The sequence below is a fragment of the Linepithema humile genome, chromosome 1, assembly GCF_040581485.1.
Source record: "Linepithema humile isolate Giens D197 chromosome 1, Lhum_UNIL_v1.0, whole genome shotgun sequence".
In the NCBI taxonomy this organism is placed as follows: Eukaryota; Metazoa; Arthropoda; class Insecta; order Hymenoptera; family Formicidae; genus Linepithema; species Linepithema humile.
This window is the reverse complement of record NC_090128.1, coordinates 20,706,063-20,725,093: the sequence shown is the minus strand read 5'-3', so window position 1 is coordinate 20,725,093 and position 19,031 is coordinate 20,706,063. Positions and strand designations below refer to the sequence as shown.

The 19,031-nt window shown below is 38.1% G+C and overlaps 3 protein-coding genes across 6 annotated transcripts; 1 reads left to right on the top strand and 2 right to left on the bottom strand.

Annotated features, from left to right (window-relative positions):
- msk (importin-7 msk) lies at nucleotides 1–6,508 on the bottom strand. The gene is made up of 19 exons (XM_012363351.2): nucleotides 6,301–6,508; nucleotides 5,433–5,514; nucleotides 5,200–5,344; nucleotides 4,947–5,105; nucleotides 4,715–4,871; nucleotides 4,439–4,629; nucleotides 4,179–4,352; nucleotides 3,953–4,098; nucleotides 3,720–3,883; nucleotides 3,486–3,605; nucleotides 3,070–3,396; nucleotides 2,800–2,986; nucleotides 2,337–2,560; nucleotides 2,172–2,264; nucleotides 1,864–2,090; nucleotides 1,537–1,742; nucleotides 1,201–1,473; nucleotides 978–1,121; nucleotides 1–885 (listed from the first exon to the last, which is right to left on the bottom strand). The coding sequence occupies exons 1-19, from the start codon at nucleotides 6,382–6,384 to the stop codon at nucleotides 818–820; spliced, it is 3,171 nt and encodes a 1,056-aa protein (XP_012218774.1). The 5' UTR covers nucleotides 6,385–6,508; the 3' UTR covers nucleotides 1–817.
- A 665-nt stretch (nucleotides 6,509–7,173) lies between these two features.
- Nucleotides 7,174–18,785, top strand: Abl (tyrosine-protein kinase Abl). Of its 4 annotated transcripts, none has more exons than XM_067347495.1 (10): nucleotides 7,174–7,634; nucleotides 8,299–8,452; nucleotides 8,731–8,840; nucleotides 8,969–9,975; nucleotides 10,096–10,351; nucleotides 10,425–10,559; nucleotides 10,865–11,000; nucleotides 11,081–11,187; nucleotides 12,249–12,412; nucleotides 12,680–18,785. In XM_067347495.1, the coding sequence occupies exons 1-10, from the start codon at nucleotides 7,508–7,510 to the stop codon at nucleotides 14,990–14,992; spliced, it is 4,509 nt and encodes a 1,502-aa protein (XP_067203596.1). In that variant the 5' UTR covers nucleotides 7,174–7,507; the 3' UTR covers nucleotides 14,993–18,785. The 4 variants fall into 4 exon arrangements, with proteins under 4 accessions (XP_067203596.1, XP_067203593.1, XP_067203594.1 ...); XM_067347492.1 differs by having other exon boundaries at nucleotides 12,201–12,412; XM_067347493.1 differs by having other exon boundaries at nucleotides 11,081–11,208.
- On the bottom strand, nucleotides 17,433–18,994 carry Nxt1 (NTF2-related export protein 1). Its single transcript, XM_012363310.2, has 4 exons — nucleotides 18,780–18,994; nucleotides 18,303–18,389; nucleotides 18,087–18,231; nucleotides 17,433–17,717 (listed from the first exon to the last, which is right to left on the bottom strand). The coding sequence occupies exons 1-4, from the start codon at nucleotides 18,786–18,788 to the stop codon at nucleotides 17,539–17,541; spliced, it is 420 nt and encodes a 139-aa protein (XP_012218733.1). The 5' UTR covers nucleotides 18,789–18,994; the 3' UTR covers nucleotides 17,433–17,538.
- Between the last annotated feature and the right edge of the window lie 37 nt (nucleotides 18,995–19,031).

Here is a 19,031-nt window from a genome sequence, read left to right as displayed (position 1 = left end):
TTGAAAAAAAAACAATGTTTATTTAAAAACCTAAATTGCATTTTATCTAAATATTTGTTGTAGGCAACATTTTCTGCAAGTTACGTCTAGCAACCTTGCTAACTTACATTTTTTTGTTACACAATAGTAATTTGCAAATAGATCTCAAGAGTGTACAGCATGACGTTTTAACTTATTTGTTAATAATATTAAGAATTATTGTTTACACATAATCAAACATTTTTTTGATACATTTTTACCAACAATTTAATATAATTTTTATAATAGATTTTTTTAATAAACTAATTGATTCAATCGTCCTCTATAAAACAATTTCGGACTAAGGCATAACTCGAGATTATAAATACGTATTTTATATGAAAAGTAAGTATATTCAGTAAGCTGAAATTTTCTTAATTGAAGATATTCCAAAAACTAAGTATTAATAAAAATTCAAAAGTAATTTTGAATAATTGAGAAAACAAATTATAGCTTATAGCTAGGCCAAAACATCTCATTGAGTCAAATTTGAATATTTATAGTATAAAAGAGAATAAACATATCTAAAAAAAAAAAAAAATGTCTCGACTAATAAAATAACAGGATGCACAAGACTGATCTCTTAGAGATAAAGTGTTAGCTTCATCGAGTTAAAGTAAAACTGTCGAATTGCCTTAGTAATTTGTAATTAGTTTACACAAAAATAGTAAGTAAGAAATGCATAATATCGTCGAAATGATCTTGTAGTAATGATCGCGTGCTGAAAATGTCTGATTCAGATTTTGTATAATTTGTTTAGTTACTTACTTAATTTAAAATTTGTAATGATTGTAAGTCCTTATCGACTTAAAGGTGTGCCACCGAAGTTAAATGAGGTGGGCACAGTCTGTGAGGGGAAGGAATAACCTGGGAAAATAGAGATACTCCAATTAATAATTTGTACTTGCATGACAATTAACGTAAACGATCAAAAAAATATTATTGAAGACAGTATTTACCTCCACTCTGTTCGATAATTTTACTCTCGAAAGCTGCTTTGCGTTGATCTGCCAACACAATAATTTCTTGTAAAGCTTTTTCTTGCTCAGGGGTAAGAAGACTTGTTAAGGTTCTATACCAGGCCATGTCGGTTCTTTCAATAGCTAATTAAAATGAAAGAATACATTGTGATTTAGTTTAAATACATTTCGTTTGCCAAGTATAATTTTTTTAGATATTTACTTTGTATGACTTCCTTGAAAATAATGTATTCATCCTGATTGGGATCATCTGCATCCAAGGATGTCAAAAAGCTTTCAAGAGCAGTCTCTTCGTTACCGTCATATTCCGAATCATCGTCATCGTCATCGGACCTATGGTCACCGTGACTGTCGTGTATAGTTGAATTAATTTGAAAACCGTGTTGAACGGCCGTTCTCGTTATTTTATCATGCAATTTTTCAAGATATTCCTGATTAGTGTCGTCTATGTCGTCTTCGTCGGACGATAAAACTTCTGAAAATCAGCAAATTCGATTAGCCCATCATATATTATGTTATAAAAAGTATGCATACTTACCTTCGTCGATATCGCTTTCCTCGTCATCATTTTCGTCGTCGTCCCCGTCCGAGACTTTAGCGGCATAAGCTCGCTTCAGACCCTCAAACAATAAGATTAAGGATGGTATAATTTGGGTGGCACATTCATTAACAGCAGCTGGGCGTGCCGGAGTCATACTGATTAAAGTACACAGTCCAAGAACGCACAGTTTACGGTCATGTAGGCTGTGGAGAGAAACAAAATTGTTCTTACAAATTGCACAAACTTAAATTTCTAAATCTATTTTTGTAATTCTTTTTTAGTAGTTTTGTATTAAAATATTCTTGTATATACATAAATACACACCCCAGGAAACAATCTGTGTCATTAATCCACTGCTTGATGAAACGTGAAGCAAGCGGCTCTGACGACTGATCAAAGTTACCTTGCAATCTGTCCATTGTTTCTAGGCACAATGTAGCATTGTAATATAAAGCAGCAATGACCACTTGAAGACACATCGTACGCAATTCCGAAGTTTTAATTTCGCGCATTAGACGTTCTAGGACTAATTGTACAAGCGACGGTATGCACTAAAATAAAATTGAACTTATGTTTGCTGTCTCATAAATTAGAATTATATTTGTTTCCATAAATGTTATATGTAATGTTACCTGATTTATACGTCCTTTACATTGTAAAATTATAACTTCTAACAACTTAGCAGCATGGCACTCGGGATCTTCACCACATTCATTTGTCAAGACCTATAATATAGAAAATGTGTTTAGACAATAACAATATTGAGCTCTACGGAGAGAATCTGTATAAGTACTCACGGCTTTACACATGTTGAACATGGCTAAGATATGATTCTCATTTGATAAGAACGCCCGAGTATCTACAGTGATGTAGTTATGCAGCGCAGGCATCATATCAGTGAAATAATCTAAACCATCTTTTTGGAAAACTTGATACATGAGCTCCAGGACTTTCCACATGTCTTCAGATATAGCTTTGCACGTTAAGTCATAAACTAACGATGCCGCTTCTTCGTAAAATTCTAATTAAAAGAGAAACATGTTTTTCTTAACATGTTCTTAGATTATAGCAATTGTATACATGCATATCTTAAACATAGAATTTAAACTCTACAAAAAAAAAAAAAAAAAAAAAAAAAAAAAAAAAAAAAAAAAAACTGAAATTTTGAGCAGACAATATATTTTACAAGTATTATCATTTTTATCACAATGGTGGTTGCTAATCGTGTATTGATAAAAATTGAAATATGAAAGAACATACCTGTTACGTTTCGTCCAAAAATATGAGCTACTACTTGAAGAACAATCGGCTCAAGTTGTGACATGATTTGCGGTTGCTCTTCCATCACTGACAATAATGTTTCTATTGTGTTCAAGAGACCCATCGCTGTTATCGCTTTCTCGTCACTGCCTTCATCTGTCTCGAGTACTTTGCTAAACGTAGCAGCCTAAAAGAACAGTATGCAACATAATATTCTACTACATTGCTTATATAGGATCTCGCGAGATTATAAACAATCAAATTTCTTACCAAGTGTTGACAAATTTCTACAGCAATCGGCATCAATTGTTCCGTATATAGACAAACAATTTTTTGCATAACATTTGTTAAATCGTCATTCTCTGTCTCTCTGATAATAGTTAACAATTCGAGTGTTATTTGTTTGATCATTGGTTCGATGTACTTATGAGCCTTGTCTTGTGCCCCAAGCATCATCTGAAGAGCTATAGCCGCTTCAACTTTAACGGGCACGTCTTGATCGGTCAGGAGGGCATTTGTAATCAATCCTATTGCGTTGATTAAGATTTGTTCTGTCTTAAATTTAATTTCCGCGAAGTACTGCATTGCCCAACAGGCCTGGAGAAACATAATTAATAATTATCACTGCGCTAAGTACACATTTTTATTATTATAGAATAAGTATTATATAATAATTTTATATTTACTCTTGCTCGCAGATGTCCATGAGGACTGTTAAATTCGGGGAATATATATTGTACTAATACTTTATCCATTTGATCCTTAAAATCTTTCTTCTTTAACATAACATCGGCCAAACTTCCAATCTAAAGAACACAGTTATATTAAAAATATATAGTTCATGTAGAATTAATAAAAATTATAAAGTAGCCATAACGAAAAATTTAAGTAACAAATATTTTTCTGGTTCGTAAACGCACCATATGTAATGCACCGTCCTTTTGCTTCGGATCAACACCTGTTGTAGTCAACACCTCGAGACAAAACCGCATGGTTTGTGGAAGCATATCTTTTCGTTTCTTACATGCTGTATGCAATAAGGTCGCCGCCGCCGACACCGGCGATACAAAATCCTCAAAGATATCTGAAAGCAAACTGGTTAGCGCACAAAGTTATCCACGTTTAAATTAATATGCTGTTAATTTGACTTTACCGAATTTTACTCTAATGTATTCATAAGGATCAGCGTTCCACAGTTCTTCATCGGCGACTGTATACGAAAGGATGGGGAATAAAACGTCGCGTATGATCTCGAACATGTGCACTTTCAAAAACCTCCAAGAGTACGCATGAATCACCCTTGAAATTGAAAACCGCTGTATTATCGCATTCATCATATGATCAATACGACAAGATTATTTATTAGAATAGATTCTTACGCCTGATTCATGTAGTTGAGTGATTGTTGTATTACTCTAGGAGAGACATAAATTTTTCTACGATATTGATCTAAGATTTTCAGAAGAACCTCGAGAATACCGGCGCTAAATGTTTTCAAATACCATTCAGCAAATTCATTGTATTCTTTAGCCACATTTTTTGGACTGCCATATCTGTAATTAACAGTGAACAGTTCGTAAGCGTCTTATCATTTTCAAACTTTCCTCATATCTAATATTAACTTTACGAGCTTGATTACCTCTCAAAGACCCTATATAAAATGTGCATCGCCCACTTTTTACACTTCCACCAAGGCAATTTTACCCGTTCGTCATCATCCAGATCCGGATTATTAGTTTCTGGCGGTACTGGTCTGTCAACTATTTGTCTCACCACATCCATCCATTGGGAGAATACTTCTTTCGATATAAGGTCAAGAGGAAGTGTATACTGCAAAGAGAAAAAAAAAAAAAGACATTAAATCTCAAAATATTCCAACATCATTTATTCTAACACCGCGATAGCTCCTACATACCTGTGTAAGTGTGAAGAAAATTTTCAGTATCTGCTTCTGAAGTAGAACAGATTGTTCGGATGAATCTGGCAATAAGCGTACTATCAATTGGTAAATCATAGGGAATAACAAATTCATTGCCTCATGTAATGGTCCCCTCTCCTCTGGTTTTTTGTACCTAATTATTATAACAAAAGCATTACAAATTATCTCTTATATCTAAAACAATAGATCAAAAGGAAACAATACTCACTCAAAATTTTTAACAAGCTGATGCAGTGCAAGGAGAACACCAGGCCAACACGATGCATCTGGATTTTGAAGGTATATCGTAATTTTGTCCACTATTTGCGTCCATCTCCCAGGAAAATCATGTTTGACTATATTATTGATGCATAGTGCTAATTGTACTCTAAACAAAAAATATACAATTGTAATTATTATATTTCTAAAGAAATATATATATACATATATCTTTTTAACGACATAATTTGGTTACAACTCACCTAATTAATTCCGGTGCATGAACTACCGCATCTACTATGGCATCGCGTATCATTGCACGATCTTGTTCGTGAATATTAAATTCCGTAAGTCCATCTTCTTTCTCAGCCCAATTTGCAGAAATTAAATTTTTCAAATAAATCACACCTGCAAAGATGATGGAACATTATAGTCCGTAGTTTACGCTTCATCTTCAATGTTGCATAATAGGAGAAATTAGGATAAAAATATTTACCTGCTTGTCTCACAGGCATATCAACTTCATTTGACATTACTACTTGCAGGAGTGTGGGTGCAAAACCAATGATTTTGTGAATCTGGAAAATTCAAGCATATATAGAAGCTATTGGCTCATTACGCGCAACTTCATTATTATATTATCATTACGTTACATTAGCCTTATTGCTCCAATGTTAATACATCCTATAGATTTAAATTATAAAGTCTACACGGCGTGTGCATAATAGATAATATAGTATATATATATATGCATATGCTAAGTATGTAAAAATAATATGACTGATATATGAATAGGAAAATTACCAACTGTGTCAGAATAATTGTGCTCAATGATAGAGCTCATTAACACAATGAGAATACGATTTCACTCACACATTCTCGGGAAGCATATTCTACGCAGACGAACAAAGTAGAGGCTTGAGAATATTTCTTTACGCGCGAGCATGGTACGCAAGGAGAGGTTAACGAGCGAAAATATGGATCATAGTATCATTCGGCAAATCTGAGCGAACTATCGCTTATTTTGTCGTGAATAGCTGCTCGAACATAAGGAAGCTATCTTTTCCGCAATTGCTCAAATTTCTTTTCATCGCCGCAGCCGTGGAAGCACAAGCATGCGGAGTCAAGAATTAAAATGTTGAAGCGTTCGCTGGGAAGAAGTGCCTCTTGGAAAAAAAATAAATTCTTGCGACGGGAATTATTCCTCGATGGAATGCATTATCCAAGCCACGTGCTCGAGGCATCCGGCATGAGGATACGACATGGAGCGAAGCCACATGTTCTCAAGAGGGTTCGAGATTGTTCCCCTCCTGCCGCGCGAAACGGAACACGTTTTCTCCTAATCGCAATTTTTTTTTGCGTACCTGGGTGAGCTGTTCCTCCGCCTCCTTTTGCTGCGCCGGGTCGATCGTCGCCCGCAGCAGCTCCGTCAGCTTCCTCACCTCCATCGTTCCGGATCGACTCAGCTCACGATATTAATTAGACGCTTAAATTTTTCCAATTGATTCCCCTCACACTGCCTCGCACCGGATTTGACCCGGCGCATTCACCTTACTGCTGCTCCCTGCTTGCCCGTGTGGTCACGTGACACAACAACATGGCGGCACGAACAAGGCTTTGAATTGGCGCATCCGGTCATGAAGTATGCATAGCAATTAGACGCAATCTTCAGTGATCTTCTTTTGATGTACCTTTCAGAATAAATGAAGAAATTCCAAAGTGTTTCCTACTTTCTGTATTTATTTATTTTTGTATATACAAAATGGAAAATATTAAAATACAACCAATAAATTTGCATAACTGTATTATGAATGTACCTTAAGAGTTCATCTAGACAGCGAATCACGTGTCTAATTTAAAGAACTAGAATATCGCGACTGGTTGATTTTCAAAATCTACTTAAATAGATTGTAATAAATTTGTTTTTTAGCTGCATTACATTATTTTCTACATTTAAAATATAAATAATCAGGTATTGAAACAGGAAAAGGAAAAAAAAGGAAGAACAAAAATTGTAACTGTACCGAGAATAAAACTAGAAACGACAGATGTAATGATAAATCTAAAATATTTTGAAGATAATAACTTTTTACATATATATCATTTCTATATCTTTTATAATCGCAATGTTGAAATCAAAGAAAAATATGAGATTTAGAACAAACGAACGGGGTGGCTCCAGAAAGCGCATGAGAATCCGCCCAGCGTCGTGCTGCCGCACAGCAATACACCGACAAACTAAATAATCGACGTCAAAAGCTGTCAAATATGGCGAGGGGCAGTGAGAGAGAGAGCGGTAATTGACATGTAAAAATGTGAATAGGCCTGCCGCATACCGTGATCTGCGCTTCAAGAGGTGTGGGTGGATCACGTTCTCCCGACACTCGCGGTGTCTTGCGCGAACCGTGGTACGCGGACGACGATCGCGATGTCAGGCTCGCCGCCGGCGCCCGAGTGCCGGAAGTGAAGTGTGCGCGAGGGTGCGGAGAAGAGCAGGGACCTGGGCCCTGTACACAGCCGGGTCGGAGGTTGCACGTGAAGGGCATGATATAGTGATCGGCGGGTAGCACTATGGGCGCCCAGCAGACCAAGGACAGGGTGATACCCGTCGGGTCAACCGTGCGACAAACTCGCAAACAGCCCAGGAACTTGAAGGATACACGCGCCATAGGCTCTAATATATTCACCGAGCATAGCGGTGAGAACACAGTTATCAATTATCCGCTCTGCTCCATATTTCTTTCCTGTTGTGTAAGATTCTGCTAGCGACAGCAGAAATCTGCACGCTGAGTGATTTTCGCATGATATGTATTCCTTTTGAACCGTGATAGCTCACCAGCTGAAGCTGCAACTAGCATGCTTTCCTAGTATTTCTTAGCTAATATATTTGAGATGGTTGTATCATTTTGATTTCACAAAAAATGATGTTGCAATATTTAGAGTAATATCGATGATGCAATAGTATTTAAAAAAGATTTAGTCTTGTAATAATGTTTTTTTAATATATAACAATGAGTGTGTGAGTTAACATTCACATTGATATGACTGTCTCCCATATTAATGTGAATAGTAGTGATTAAATAAGAAAATTATAACACATAAGCATACTATGTATTTTTATACTTATGTTACAGAAATAGTTTGAACACTAAACATTCCTTAAATAGGTATAATAAAACTTTAGATATAATCTCTTAATTATTCTTGTTGTACGTTAAATATTTTGAACATAATGATAAGATAAAGCTTTTTATATATCCTATTACATAAGCAAAGAATGTTTTAATTGTCAGTATTAATTTTTGTTTTCAACACACGTTGAGAGTTACAAAAGGAAAATTATATTGCAATGTTTTTTACAGAGGCACTTTTGCAAAGTAGACCACTACCTCACATTCCAGCATTGCCAGAAGGTGATCCCCCAAGTGGTTCTAGTGTTCAATCAATTTCACAGCAAGCAAATATCCAACAACACTCTAGTGTATCTGCTAGTGGACTTCTTGAAGCAGCAAATAGGTCAGTTTACTATTTAAGATTTGAAATAACATGTTATGTTTATATATAATTCTCATACTATGTTTATATAATTTCATTATATTTTTGCAATTTTAGCAAAGATTTGATAAATACATTTTTTATATATAATATTGAGAACAATAGAATTTTTGTTACATAGATTTTTGTATGTTGTGTTTTTATTCATAAGATCTACAATTCTGAATTTAAAATTGAAAGAGATATGTGAATAGTAATAAGAAATCGAAATAATATTCTCTATCATTTTTATCATACAGATGGACTAGCAAAGAAAATCTGTTGGCACAAGAGGAGGATGATCCTCAATTATTTGTTGCCTTATATGATTTTCAAGCTGGTGGGGAGAATCAACTTAGTCTGAAGAAAGGTATTAATTTACTTTTAATTACGTATTATTAAAGTGCTATATATTTTATCAAAGTTAGATTGTTTTGATGATTAAATATCAATTTGTTTCACAAGCTTTAAATACTGTTTTTTAATATTTGTGAACAGGTGAACAAGTACGTATCTTAAGTTACAACAAAAGTGGAGAATGGTGCGAGGCCCATTCGAGCACTGGGCAAGTAGGATGGGTACCATCAAATTACGTGACTCCTGTTAATTCTCTAGAGAAGCATTCTTGGTATCACGGAAGGATATCTAGGAATGCTGCAGAATATTTATTAAGTTCAGGGATAAACGGTAGTTTTTTGGTACGAGAATCAGAAAGTAGCCCTGGACAACGCAGCATCTCCTTGAGATACGAGGGTCGAGTGTATCATTATAGGATCAATGAGGACAGCGAAGGAAAGATGTTTGTGACGACAGAGAGCAAGTTTAATACACTGGCTGAACTGGTGCATCATCATTCAATGCTTGCAGACGGCCTTATCACGCAGCTGCTATATCCGGCGCCAAAGCACAACAAGCCTACAGTCTTTCCATTGAGTCCGGAGCCGGACGAATGGGAGATTAATAGAACGGACATAGTAATGAGGCATAAATTAGGCGGCGGCCAATACGGTGACGTGTACGAAGCCGTTTGGAAAAGATACAATATGACTGTAGCGGTTAAAACGCTCAAGGAGGACACGATGGCACTGAAGGACTTTCTGGAGGAAGCTGCCATCATGAAAGAGATGAAACATAGGAATTTGGTGCAATTGCTGGGGGTTTGTACGCGCGAGCCACCGTTCTACATAATCACGGAATTTATGAGCAAAGGCAATCTGCTGGATTATCTGCGAAATGAAAGTAAACATCAAATCAACGCTGTAGTTCTGATGCATATGGCAACGCAGATTGCGAGCGGCATGAGCTATTTAGAAAGTAGAAATTTTATTCACCGCGATCTAGCGGCCAGGAATTGTTTGGTCGGCGAGAACCATCTCGTCAAAGTCGCGGATTTCGGTTTAGCCCGTCTCATGAGGGACGACACGTATACAGCTCACGCCGGCGCAAAATTTCCCATAAAGTGGACTGCGCCAGAGGGACTAGCGTACAATAAATTTTCGACGAAGGTACGATGATCATTAAGTAATAATAAATGTGTTATTTTATTGACATAAGTTGTGACATTAATCGAGGCAGCACTGTTATCGAATTATTACCACATAAATATTAATTGATGCTTTTTATAGTCTGATGTATGGGCATTCGGTATTCTTCTTTGGGAGATCGCTACTTATGGCATGTCTCCGTATCCTGGTGTTGACTTGACGGATGTTTATCACATGTTGGAAAAAGGCTATCGAATGGAAATCCCTCCCGGTTGTCCACCCAAGGTTTACGAATTGATGCGTCAATGCTGGCAGTGGGCGGCGGCGGATCGGCCGACTTTCAAGGAAATACACCACTCGTTAGAAAATATGTTTCAAGAATCAAGTATCACCGAAGGTAAAGGGATTATTTTAGATAATTTTATTTGATACAAAGATATGCGATCTTATTTGTTTTATACGTATCGCAGAGGTAGAGAAACAGCTTCAAGGCGGAGGGGAAATCCCATTACTGTCATACAAAAAATCGCAGACTGGTAGTACAGGAAATATACACGGACTTGTTCTTGTGTCTGAGCAATTATCTTCTTCCGGTATAACGCAAGGTAACATTTAATGTTACAGTGTGAATAATGACTGGATTGTGTGACATCTTGCATTGAAATGTGAAAAGATGCAAGCTATAAATATAACTAGTTTCTGCGATATTACAATAAGAAAGACGAATTAGTATTTTAAATTTAATTTTTTGTTAAGTTTTAATATATGTATTGATTTCAGAAAAATATTAGATAATTCTACGTATTATTCTAGATATATTTTACTTTGAAGTAGATTTAATATTTCGCCTTTTATGTTACAAAATTCTCTATTGCATTATTTATTTATTTATTTATTGTATCTTATGTAGAAGGAGCCAGTTCAGTTACCAAGCTGAGTACCTTTATGGGTGGCTTGTCAAGTAGGAGTAATAGTAATATGGTTCAAATGCGAAGATCCACTAATAAGAAGGGAAAACAAGCGCCTGCGCCTCCGAAACGAACAAGGTACGCTATCTGTTAGCCTATAAACGCTGTACAATCATAACTTTGAGATTTAACAAAGAGCTACGTATCTTCTATGTCAGCCTGCTATCATCGTGCAGTTCTTTTCGAGATTCCGCCTACCAAGAGCAGGACCACCAAAATGTCGAAGTGAGCACTATGACGCTTGACGATGGCACAGATCTAAATGGTATTGATAAGATTTTTGAAGGTATTCTATTATATCAAATTAAGTGTAATGACGAATGCACGAATGCTGCTTCCGTTTGATTTCTTTAACATTTTCAGTTGATTTCAAGTTTTAATTTTGATATGCATCTTCGCCTACAGTGATTCACGGCTTCATGAATGTGGGTCATTCTCCTCAAGTCAGTATGTATACTTGAATGTTGAATACACGCCGAGTACTTGATGATTTCTGACAATAGTATTTTGGATATATATACATATATATATATATATATTTTATTAATGCATACTCGAGCGTCTGCATCTCGTACATATTGTAAATCGTAGCTGCAGTCTTTCGTTCCCACTTATACGAAAAGGGGACGGATACTTTACATATGTTGTCCATCATATATTGCGTTACAGACCCAAACAGGACCCATATATACTCATGCATGCGATATTCGTTTCTGCAACGGTACAAGTAGAATTACTTGTTTTCTTTCGTATTAGATTACTGGATATGTATCTTATCATTTTGATTTATCATATTGAACCATCAACGTCAGTCTAAAAAGATTGGACTCCGCCTGTGCAACGGCATTAGTTATTATTTCATCGATTTCAACATCGTATAAAATTCAACTGTGTTCAAGCAGTGTTACGTGAGTTTACTAAGCTTCTATTCATTCATATCATGAACAAATCAATTCAGGAAACCAACACACGTCATCATTTTCACTGATCATTCATTGTTAACGTGCTACGACACTTTTAACTTGCCTGATAATAGAACTATGAGCAAATCTTATTGATAACTTAATGTCGATTAAAGGAGAATGACCCTGGGATGAATGGAGTGAGGTGTGACGAAGGGAGAGGCAGGGAACTAAGTCTGTTAGGCGCCGCAAATATCCTTTTTCTTAGCTTTTCTCCGAAAAAAACTCCAATATCTCTAACGCGTTGCGCTTACATGCTGGAGAGATATGTTAGCTATAGATTGTATACAGTACACCTTATTAAATGGCGACTCAGGTATCACACGTGATCTCGTGACAATGGCTACACAGTCAATTACTACAGGAGGTTGCGATATGGACGACGACGGAGATGGGTCGCAAGGGACAGCAGAGCATAACTTTGTTTCTCAACCGTCAACCTCGCCGGAACCTGTATCCAACTTACCGTGCAATCAGAAACAAATTAAATCTCGACCTTACACGTCTAAGGAAGTACTGCCTCAGAAGGTACAATGATCTTACGTTGAGCGGCCACAATTTCTCGAAAGATATATATATATATATATTAAACACATAAACATATCTTCTCTTTACTCGTGTGTGACGTTAAATATTACCGAATACCATAACGATAATGTTTTTTTATATGTCTGCTTCTTGAGAGTCTCAGAGTAAAGTCCGTTTTGATGGTAAATGCATTTAGCACTGCTTGAATAACTTGCGACGTTCGATCGGGATAAGTGACCCGCAATTTAAAAGAGAAATGTATTTCAGCTGGTACACGTGGGTGCGCTGGAGGTGCAAAATGTTAAGAGAGCGATCAATCGCTACGGTACGTTGCCGAAAGGCGCCAGGATCGGAGCGTATTTGGAGTCGCTACGACAGAGCGGTATGCCATCGAATCAGGAGACAGGGCTTCCGGTTACCGCATCCTCTTTGTCTGCCGCGGTCATGGAGCAGCAGCAGCAGCAACAACAGCAGGACATCATCGCCGTCGACACGATACCGCAGCATCGCTCGCTCTCGCCCCGACAGAACAATTTGCGCAATCAGCCGCAGATGACGCGCAGCAATTCCTCGAGCGGGGTGGTGAACACTTATCAACCGCCGAATTCACCGCGTAGCCGCGGCGTGGGCGTCCGGAAGACAAACACGGAGGGGATCGGTCTGCGGACCTTTCGCGCGCCGAACAGCTCCAGCTTCCGCACCGCCAGCCCGTCGAGGTCGATTCAGCCGACTCTGGCCGATCTGGAGTTTCCACCGCCGCCGGTGGACCTGCCACCGCCTCCGGACGAGGCCTTCGGCGATCAGTGCGACCTACCGCCGCTGGTAGCGACGGCGTCGCCCTGCACCGAGACCTCGTCCGTCCACGCGAAGATCGTGAGCTCGCCGGTCGGTCTGAGGAAAGTGAAAGCGGAGTGGCGGAGCAAGGACGAGATTAGCGATCACGATCAGGATGAGAGGAACAACGATGTGAGGAACGCGGAGCCGTCGGTGAAGGAAGCCAGCTCGCGATTCGGCGTTAACCTGCGACGCCGGGAGACCACCACTTCTGGCGATGCGCACTGCGGTAAGTCCGCGGACGAAAAGAAGTTGGTTTACAGACCGAAGGAGACGACGGCGATAAGCCACGTGATGAAAGCGGAATCGGCGGACATCACGACGATTGCGGCGCCCGAGGAAGCACCGCCACCGCCCCCGCCGCCGCCGCCGCCTATCGGCGGCACTCCCGTTAACATCGCCAATGCTGCCGACACCTTCGAGTCTAAACCCGGTATGAAGGAAATGCTGGAGCTTAAACTGATCAATGAGATTAAGCAGAGTGCGGATTTGAAACACAGTGTCGTGAAGAAGACCGGTAATACCGCTAGTAACAGCGCGTCTTCGTCTGCGGCGCCGCTCGATCCGGCGTCGCAACTTTTGTTCGAGTTGTGCGCCAGTTTCAGTATAGACTCCGCCAGCAAGCAGCACGTCGTCTCGAGTGAGTACGCAATCTCAACATTGAAGAGCAACGATGTGTCCGGCGTTCAGGAACACATTCACACGAGTACGCAGAGCGTGTTTCTCGAGAAAAGCAGCGGTCACAAAGAGATGCCGATGACCTCGCCGATCACGGAGGGCCACATACTGAGCGCCGCTAGTGTAGGTTTCAAATTGAAGAAGGTGGATAAGAGGAGCAACCCGCAGAAGGAGGAGAATCCAGACGGTGGTCAGATAATCGATTTCAAGGCCCGGTTACGAAAAGTGGACAACGTCGACAAGGAGAGAGCCGCGGCGGACAAATCAACGCGTTTCGACGACAGCGCGGGGAGCAACGTCGCGGACTCGGCGGACTCGTCGTCCGGCGTGGACGACGCTAACGACGACAAGCGCCGTAGCACCGGCAGTATTAGCAGCCTAAAGAAATTGTGGGAGAACAAAGAGGCTTCTTGTGATAACCAACCGCTTAGTCCTAAATTAAACGTGAGAGGGACGAGTGGCAAGCAGGACGCCGGCGATGCCGCGAGCGAGGATTCGCCGGAGGATCACAGTAACGCGTCGACGAGGAGCTCAACCAGCAAGGGTGATTCGCGAGTATGGCCCCCGACTTCATCGGCAACCACGGAAGTGGAGAAGCCCATCGTGCCGGCGAAACCGCTGAAGCCACTCGGACCCTCCAGCAAGCACTTCGGTTCTTCGATTTACGCAACGCCGAACTGCAACAAGCCGCCGTCACAGAGCGACGACGATGGCAATAAGCAGACTGGCGGTGGCGGCGAATCGAAAGCGGCCAAGCACAATGTGATGGAAATCTCGAACGTCATAGAGAACAGTATTCTGAATCTGAAGGGCAGTCCCACCATCGTCATGGCTAGCTGGCTGCAGCTGTCCGACAAGGTCGGCTTGTTGCACGGTATGTGTGTCAACCTGACGGACACGGCAATCGCGCCGCACGCGAGGTTCCAGTTTCGCGATCTGCTCACGCGGCTCGAGCTGCAGGCGAGGCAGCTGCGAGCCGCCGGCACGCGCAACATCATCGAGAACACGAGACTCTTGTGTGACGTGCAGAACACGATAAAGGACGTGATAAACACAGTGCAAAGGTAAAGCTGCACGAGTCGACGGATTGAAGAATCAAAAACGAGCGTCGCTCCTGCGAGTTTCTCCCCATCCCCTTCCGTACGTTTTTCACGTTGAATCGCGGAAGTCGTCACTCTCTCAACGCACCCCTTCTGCCTCTTTCTATCTCGGATCCGTGGGCGTTAGTATATATAAATCTATATAAATATATATAAATATATATATATATATATATATATATATATATCTATATATATATATATATCTAAGTCACTAGTAAGATTTGCGAATCTTATCGAAGGAATCTTTTTTGGAAATATAGCGATTAATCTTCGAGCGAGTAATAATAAGAGTGAACTAGTGTGAATAAGTCTTCAATCGATAATACGACTTTGCGACTGCATGATCGTTAGAGAGATTAATCCAAAGCTGCATGAGCCGAACGATCGCCGGTATGCTTCCCGACACGCAAAAAAAAAAAAAAAGATACAGAGAGACACACATAACTCGGAATTCTGTGCGGCAAACTCTAAGTTCGTATACGTTTACACTTCTACCTGTATACCATTCGCGTTTTTTGGAAGCTCTTTGGGAGATCATTATGATCACACGTGTAATTCACGGGCCTGGCAGAAAAACGGCCTTAAGATTAAAAGAAGAGAGAAAAAAAAAAGAAGTATACACCATTGCATGATTGAATTTCTACGTCGAGACATACGATGATTTTCATATACGCTAGTAAATGTGATGACATTATAGTTACTGTAATGGAATAACCGATCACGCAAATTCTCAGTAGTATATAATCGAAGTATCGGCATGAGCAGAAGCGTAATGCAAGGAGTCATCGCGAGCGCGCGCCGGAATATCGACACGCTAATTCTATATCCTCGAGTCGCTTACGTACCGCGTAAATCGTTTCGTTTTACATGTAATTTTATACACACATCGTGCTTAGCATATACATATATTATTATACGCGAGATTTTTTTAGACTAGACTATATATAAATACGGAACACCTAAGCGTAAGTCGTTTCATGTGTACTGTGGGACAATATAAACAATTTTGTATTTGTATAGAGTAAGTTGGATATAACAGCTATACACGCGATAATCGTACGCCTACGTAAAAAATTATATTCAGACAAGAAAATTGAATGTAATTAATCAAACAACATCTTGAGTGTCGTGCGCTTCGTTCTTATCCATGATGGTATGGTTCTTCCAAAAGCACAGTAACGGAAATATTCGCCTGAAGACATCCATGTGGAGTGTGAACAGTAATGTAACTTACGGGAAGTGCATCTTAATCGTTAGACATGTATATCAGAGAATGAAGCGGGGACTAGAAACAAAGTAACGGACAAATAATAATATACAATATATATCATCTGTGTCTCTCTCTCTCTCTCTCTCTCTCTCTCTCTCTCTCTCTCTCTCTGTACAGTATTCTCTACGTACTACCTTATGGAATGGAGATTTTTGAGTATCATGCATTTGTTTGCATTTACTCGCTTATTTTTCCATACTTGTATTCGTATCATATACGTTTACATTTCCTAGATATTTTTGAAAGGAAAGAAACGAGTACGATTTAATAAGTATTGTACGGTATTAAATTTCGATAGTTTTATGATGACGTGATGTCACAAAGTTTCACACAGATGCGTCCGTTAGCGTCGGCTGTATGCATTTCCGCGGAGAATAAGTTAGCTAGGTTTTGTAGTTTATAATAGGTCGATTGTAGAGCTAATGTTGCGATAATGCTCCGAACTGATTTTGTGGAGGTTTTCAGGCTTATACTTCATTCGGCTTGTGCTTTACACTAAAGGAGAATGCAATAGAAACGAGAAATAAGTCACCGATGAACTATTTCTTATGACACTGCCTATATCATACGTTACGGCTAGTAGTATATATTGAATTTACTAGTAATCTTAATCATGTAAATGTATCATTTTTTGGTCCAATCCTTTCTTCTTTATATATTTTTTGTACCTGTGATAAACTAATCTCTCTTAAACTCTTTTATCTTTCTTTTATCAAAAGAATCATGCTCAACAGAAACAATAATAGTTATATGAATAAATTTTAGTCACCAGACGTTTATTTGAATGAAATTGTATTGAAAGAGATACTGAAATTAATGTTTTATATATTGTGTATTATAGTAATTTTATGTCTATTTATAACTGTATTTATTTCTAATTTTTTGATGTAAAATTATTCTCCTAAAGAAACGACCAACGTACTGATTCACTAATACAAAGTTTTAATATTGCTTTATACATTGATATAAGATTGAAATGAAAATAAAAATAATTATCGAATTATCTTGTTTTTCCTTAGGTTGAATGACTCATAATTTTGCCCCAAACAATAATAATGTGTATTTTCAAAATTGTATCTTGTTTATATTATTTTGTTGTGCTGTTGTCACATGAACAAATAATGCAACACATATATTGTTGGTTTTATAAAAAAATATTTACTCAATACACTGTATTTACAGTAAAAATTTTATAAACTTTATTACAATGTAAAACGGTTGACTAGTTATCTACGTTATCGCTAATTTGTAGTATTATTTAATAATTCTTGTACTCGGAAACAGTCGCTCACAATTTTCCACTTATCACCCATAGCAGCGATAAGGAAAGTTTGACTAAGCAACTTGGTACTTTTTTCTTCGTACTTTACATGCCCGCTGACTTTGACTAGAAATGTTAACTGGTTGGCTACTTCTGGACCTATATGAACATAAAATATAATATTTCAATGCAAGTTATTTATATAATGCTTCATATACATCTATAGTGCTTGCATTACAATATTGTAAACAAGAAAAATTTAGCACACCTTTGGTATCTTATATTATTGTGAGTTGATGTGTGAAGTAGTAAAACAAAAAATACACACAGATATCATCTTGATACAAATATTAAAATAAGAGAATGTTTAAAATTTATTTAGATGAAACAAGAAATTCTATCAAAATCTAAGTCATAAAAATCGAGATACAGATGAAATGAGATCTAATATTTTCGAATATTTTTATGTGTCTGAATATTTTTATATAGTCAAGAATGCAAGAGTGTGATGCGATTATTAGCATTTACCTGTAATTGGCTGAGCGTCAAGAGCAGTAATGGTATGTTCGGAAGATGGCAGATCTGTCCAGAACTTTTTAATATTCTCTTTGCCTACTACTCCATTTCCGTTCCATATCAGAGATGCAGAATCCATGTACAGTTTTGAGATCAACTAAAATTGCATACATAGTTGATTAAACATATAATCCAGAAATATGTTTTGACAGTATTAGTGCTACTTACATATCTCCTTTTGTCTAGAGTCTCATAATACAATCTTGTAAATTCCTCGGCAGTTCGACAAGCTTGGTCGATTTTAGTTTTTAAGTCCTGCGAAAGTGAACATAGATGTAAGAATTATAATGTAACCAAATATAATCAAACGTTTAAACTGTGTAACGCAATATACTTGTCGCTTTCAAAAATTCTAACTTTATAAAAATATAATTGCTGGAAGATAATAAGCCACTTATTCATCGTCTTATTATCCATATACTTTTATATAAAATGTACTAATGTACTAATATCAATATAATTAATATAAAGAATATACATATAAAAATAATTAATTAACAAATAAGAGAAAATTTTGCAAAATGTAGTGTACATAGTAGCAATGTTATTCAATATACAAAGCTTCCGAAGATCCGCCATATTGTATACAAGAGATATATATCTATATACCATGTATCTCATTGTTAATATAGTATATATAATTACCTGTTCCATTTTTTTCTTCTTATTTATTCAGTGTTCTGCAAATAATCAATATATCTGATTATTCAGTCTTCTAATTTCGTCGAAATTATCAAGGTTCTTTTTGTTTAACGTCAGAAAACAAGGATACGCGATACTACAGCGATACTACGAACGCTATGCAATACGTAGCAATGCGTTCACGCCGGTTTACGCACAGAATACGTAGAACGAGACTAGAAAATAATGCATACAAATCTTTATGAAGGATTTACA

Excerpts from the sequence above, each read along its gene's own strand:
- Nxt1 (XM_012363310.2), bottom strand. Across the intron at positions 18,232-18,302 it reads CTCTAGACAAAAGGAGATAT|TTGATCTCAAAACTGTACAT; the intron begins GTAAGTAGCACT and ends ATGCAATTTTAG. Across the intron at positions 17,718-18,086 it reads TGACGCTCAGCCAATTACAG|GTCCAGAAGTAGCCAACCAG; the intron begins GTAAATGCTAAT and ends ATGTTCATATAG.
- msk (XM_012363351.2), bottom strand. The coding sequence starts at position 6,384 with ATGGAGGTGAGGAAGCTGACGGAGCTGCTGCGGGCGACGATCGACCCG. Across the intron at positions 3,606-3,719 it reads AGGACGGTGCATTACATATG|ATTGGAAGTTTGGCCGATGT; the intron begins GTGCGTTTACGA and ends TGTGTTCTTTAG. Across the intron at positions 1,474-1,536 it reads GGAAAGCGATATCGACGAAG|AAGTTTTATCGTCCGACGAA; the intron begins GTAAGTATGCAT and ends GCTGATTTTCAG.
- Abl (XM_067347491.1), top strand. The coding sequence starts at position 7,508 with ATGGGCGCCCAGCAGACCAAGGACAGGGTGATACCCGTCGGGTCAACC. Across the intron at positions 8,453-8,730 it reads CTTCTTGAAGCAGCAAATAG|ATGGACTAGCAAAGAAAATC; the intron begins GTCAGTTTACTA and ends TTTATCATACAG. Across the intron at positions 8,841-8,968 it reads TCAACTTAGTCTGAAGAAAG|GTGAACAAGTACGTATCTTA; the intron begins GTATTAATTTAC and ends ATTTGTGAACAG.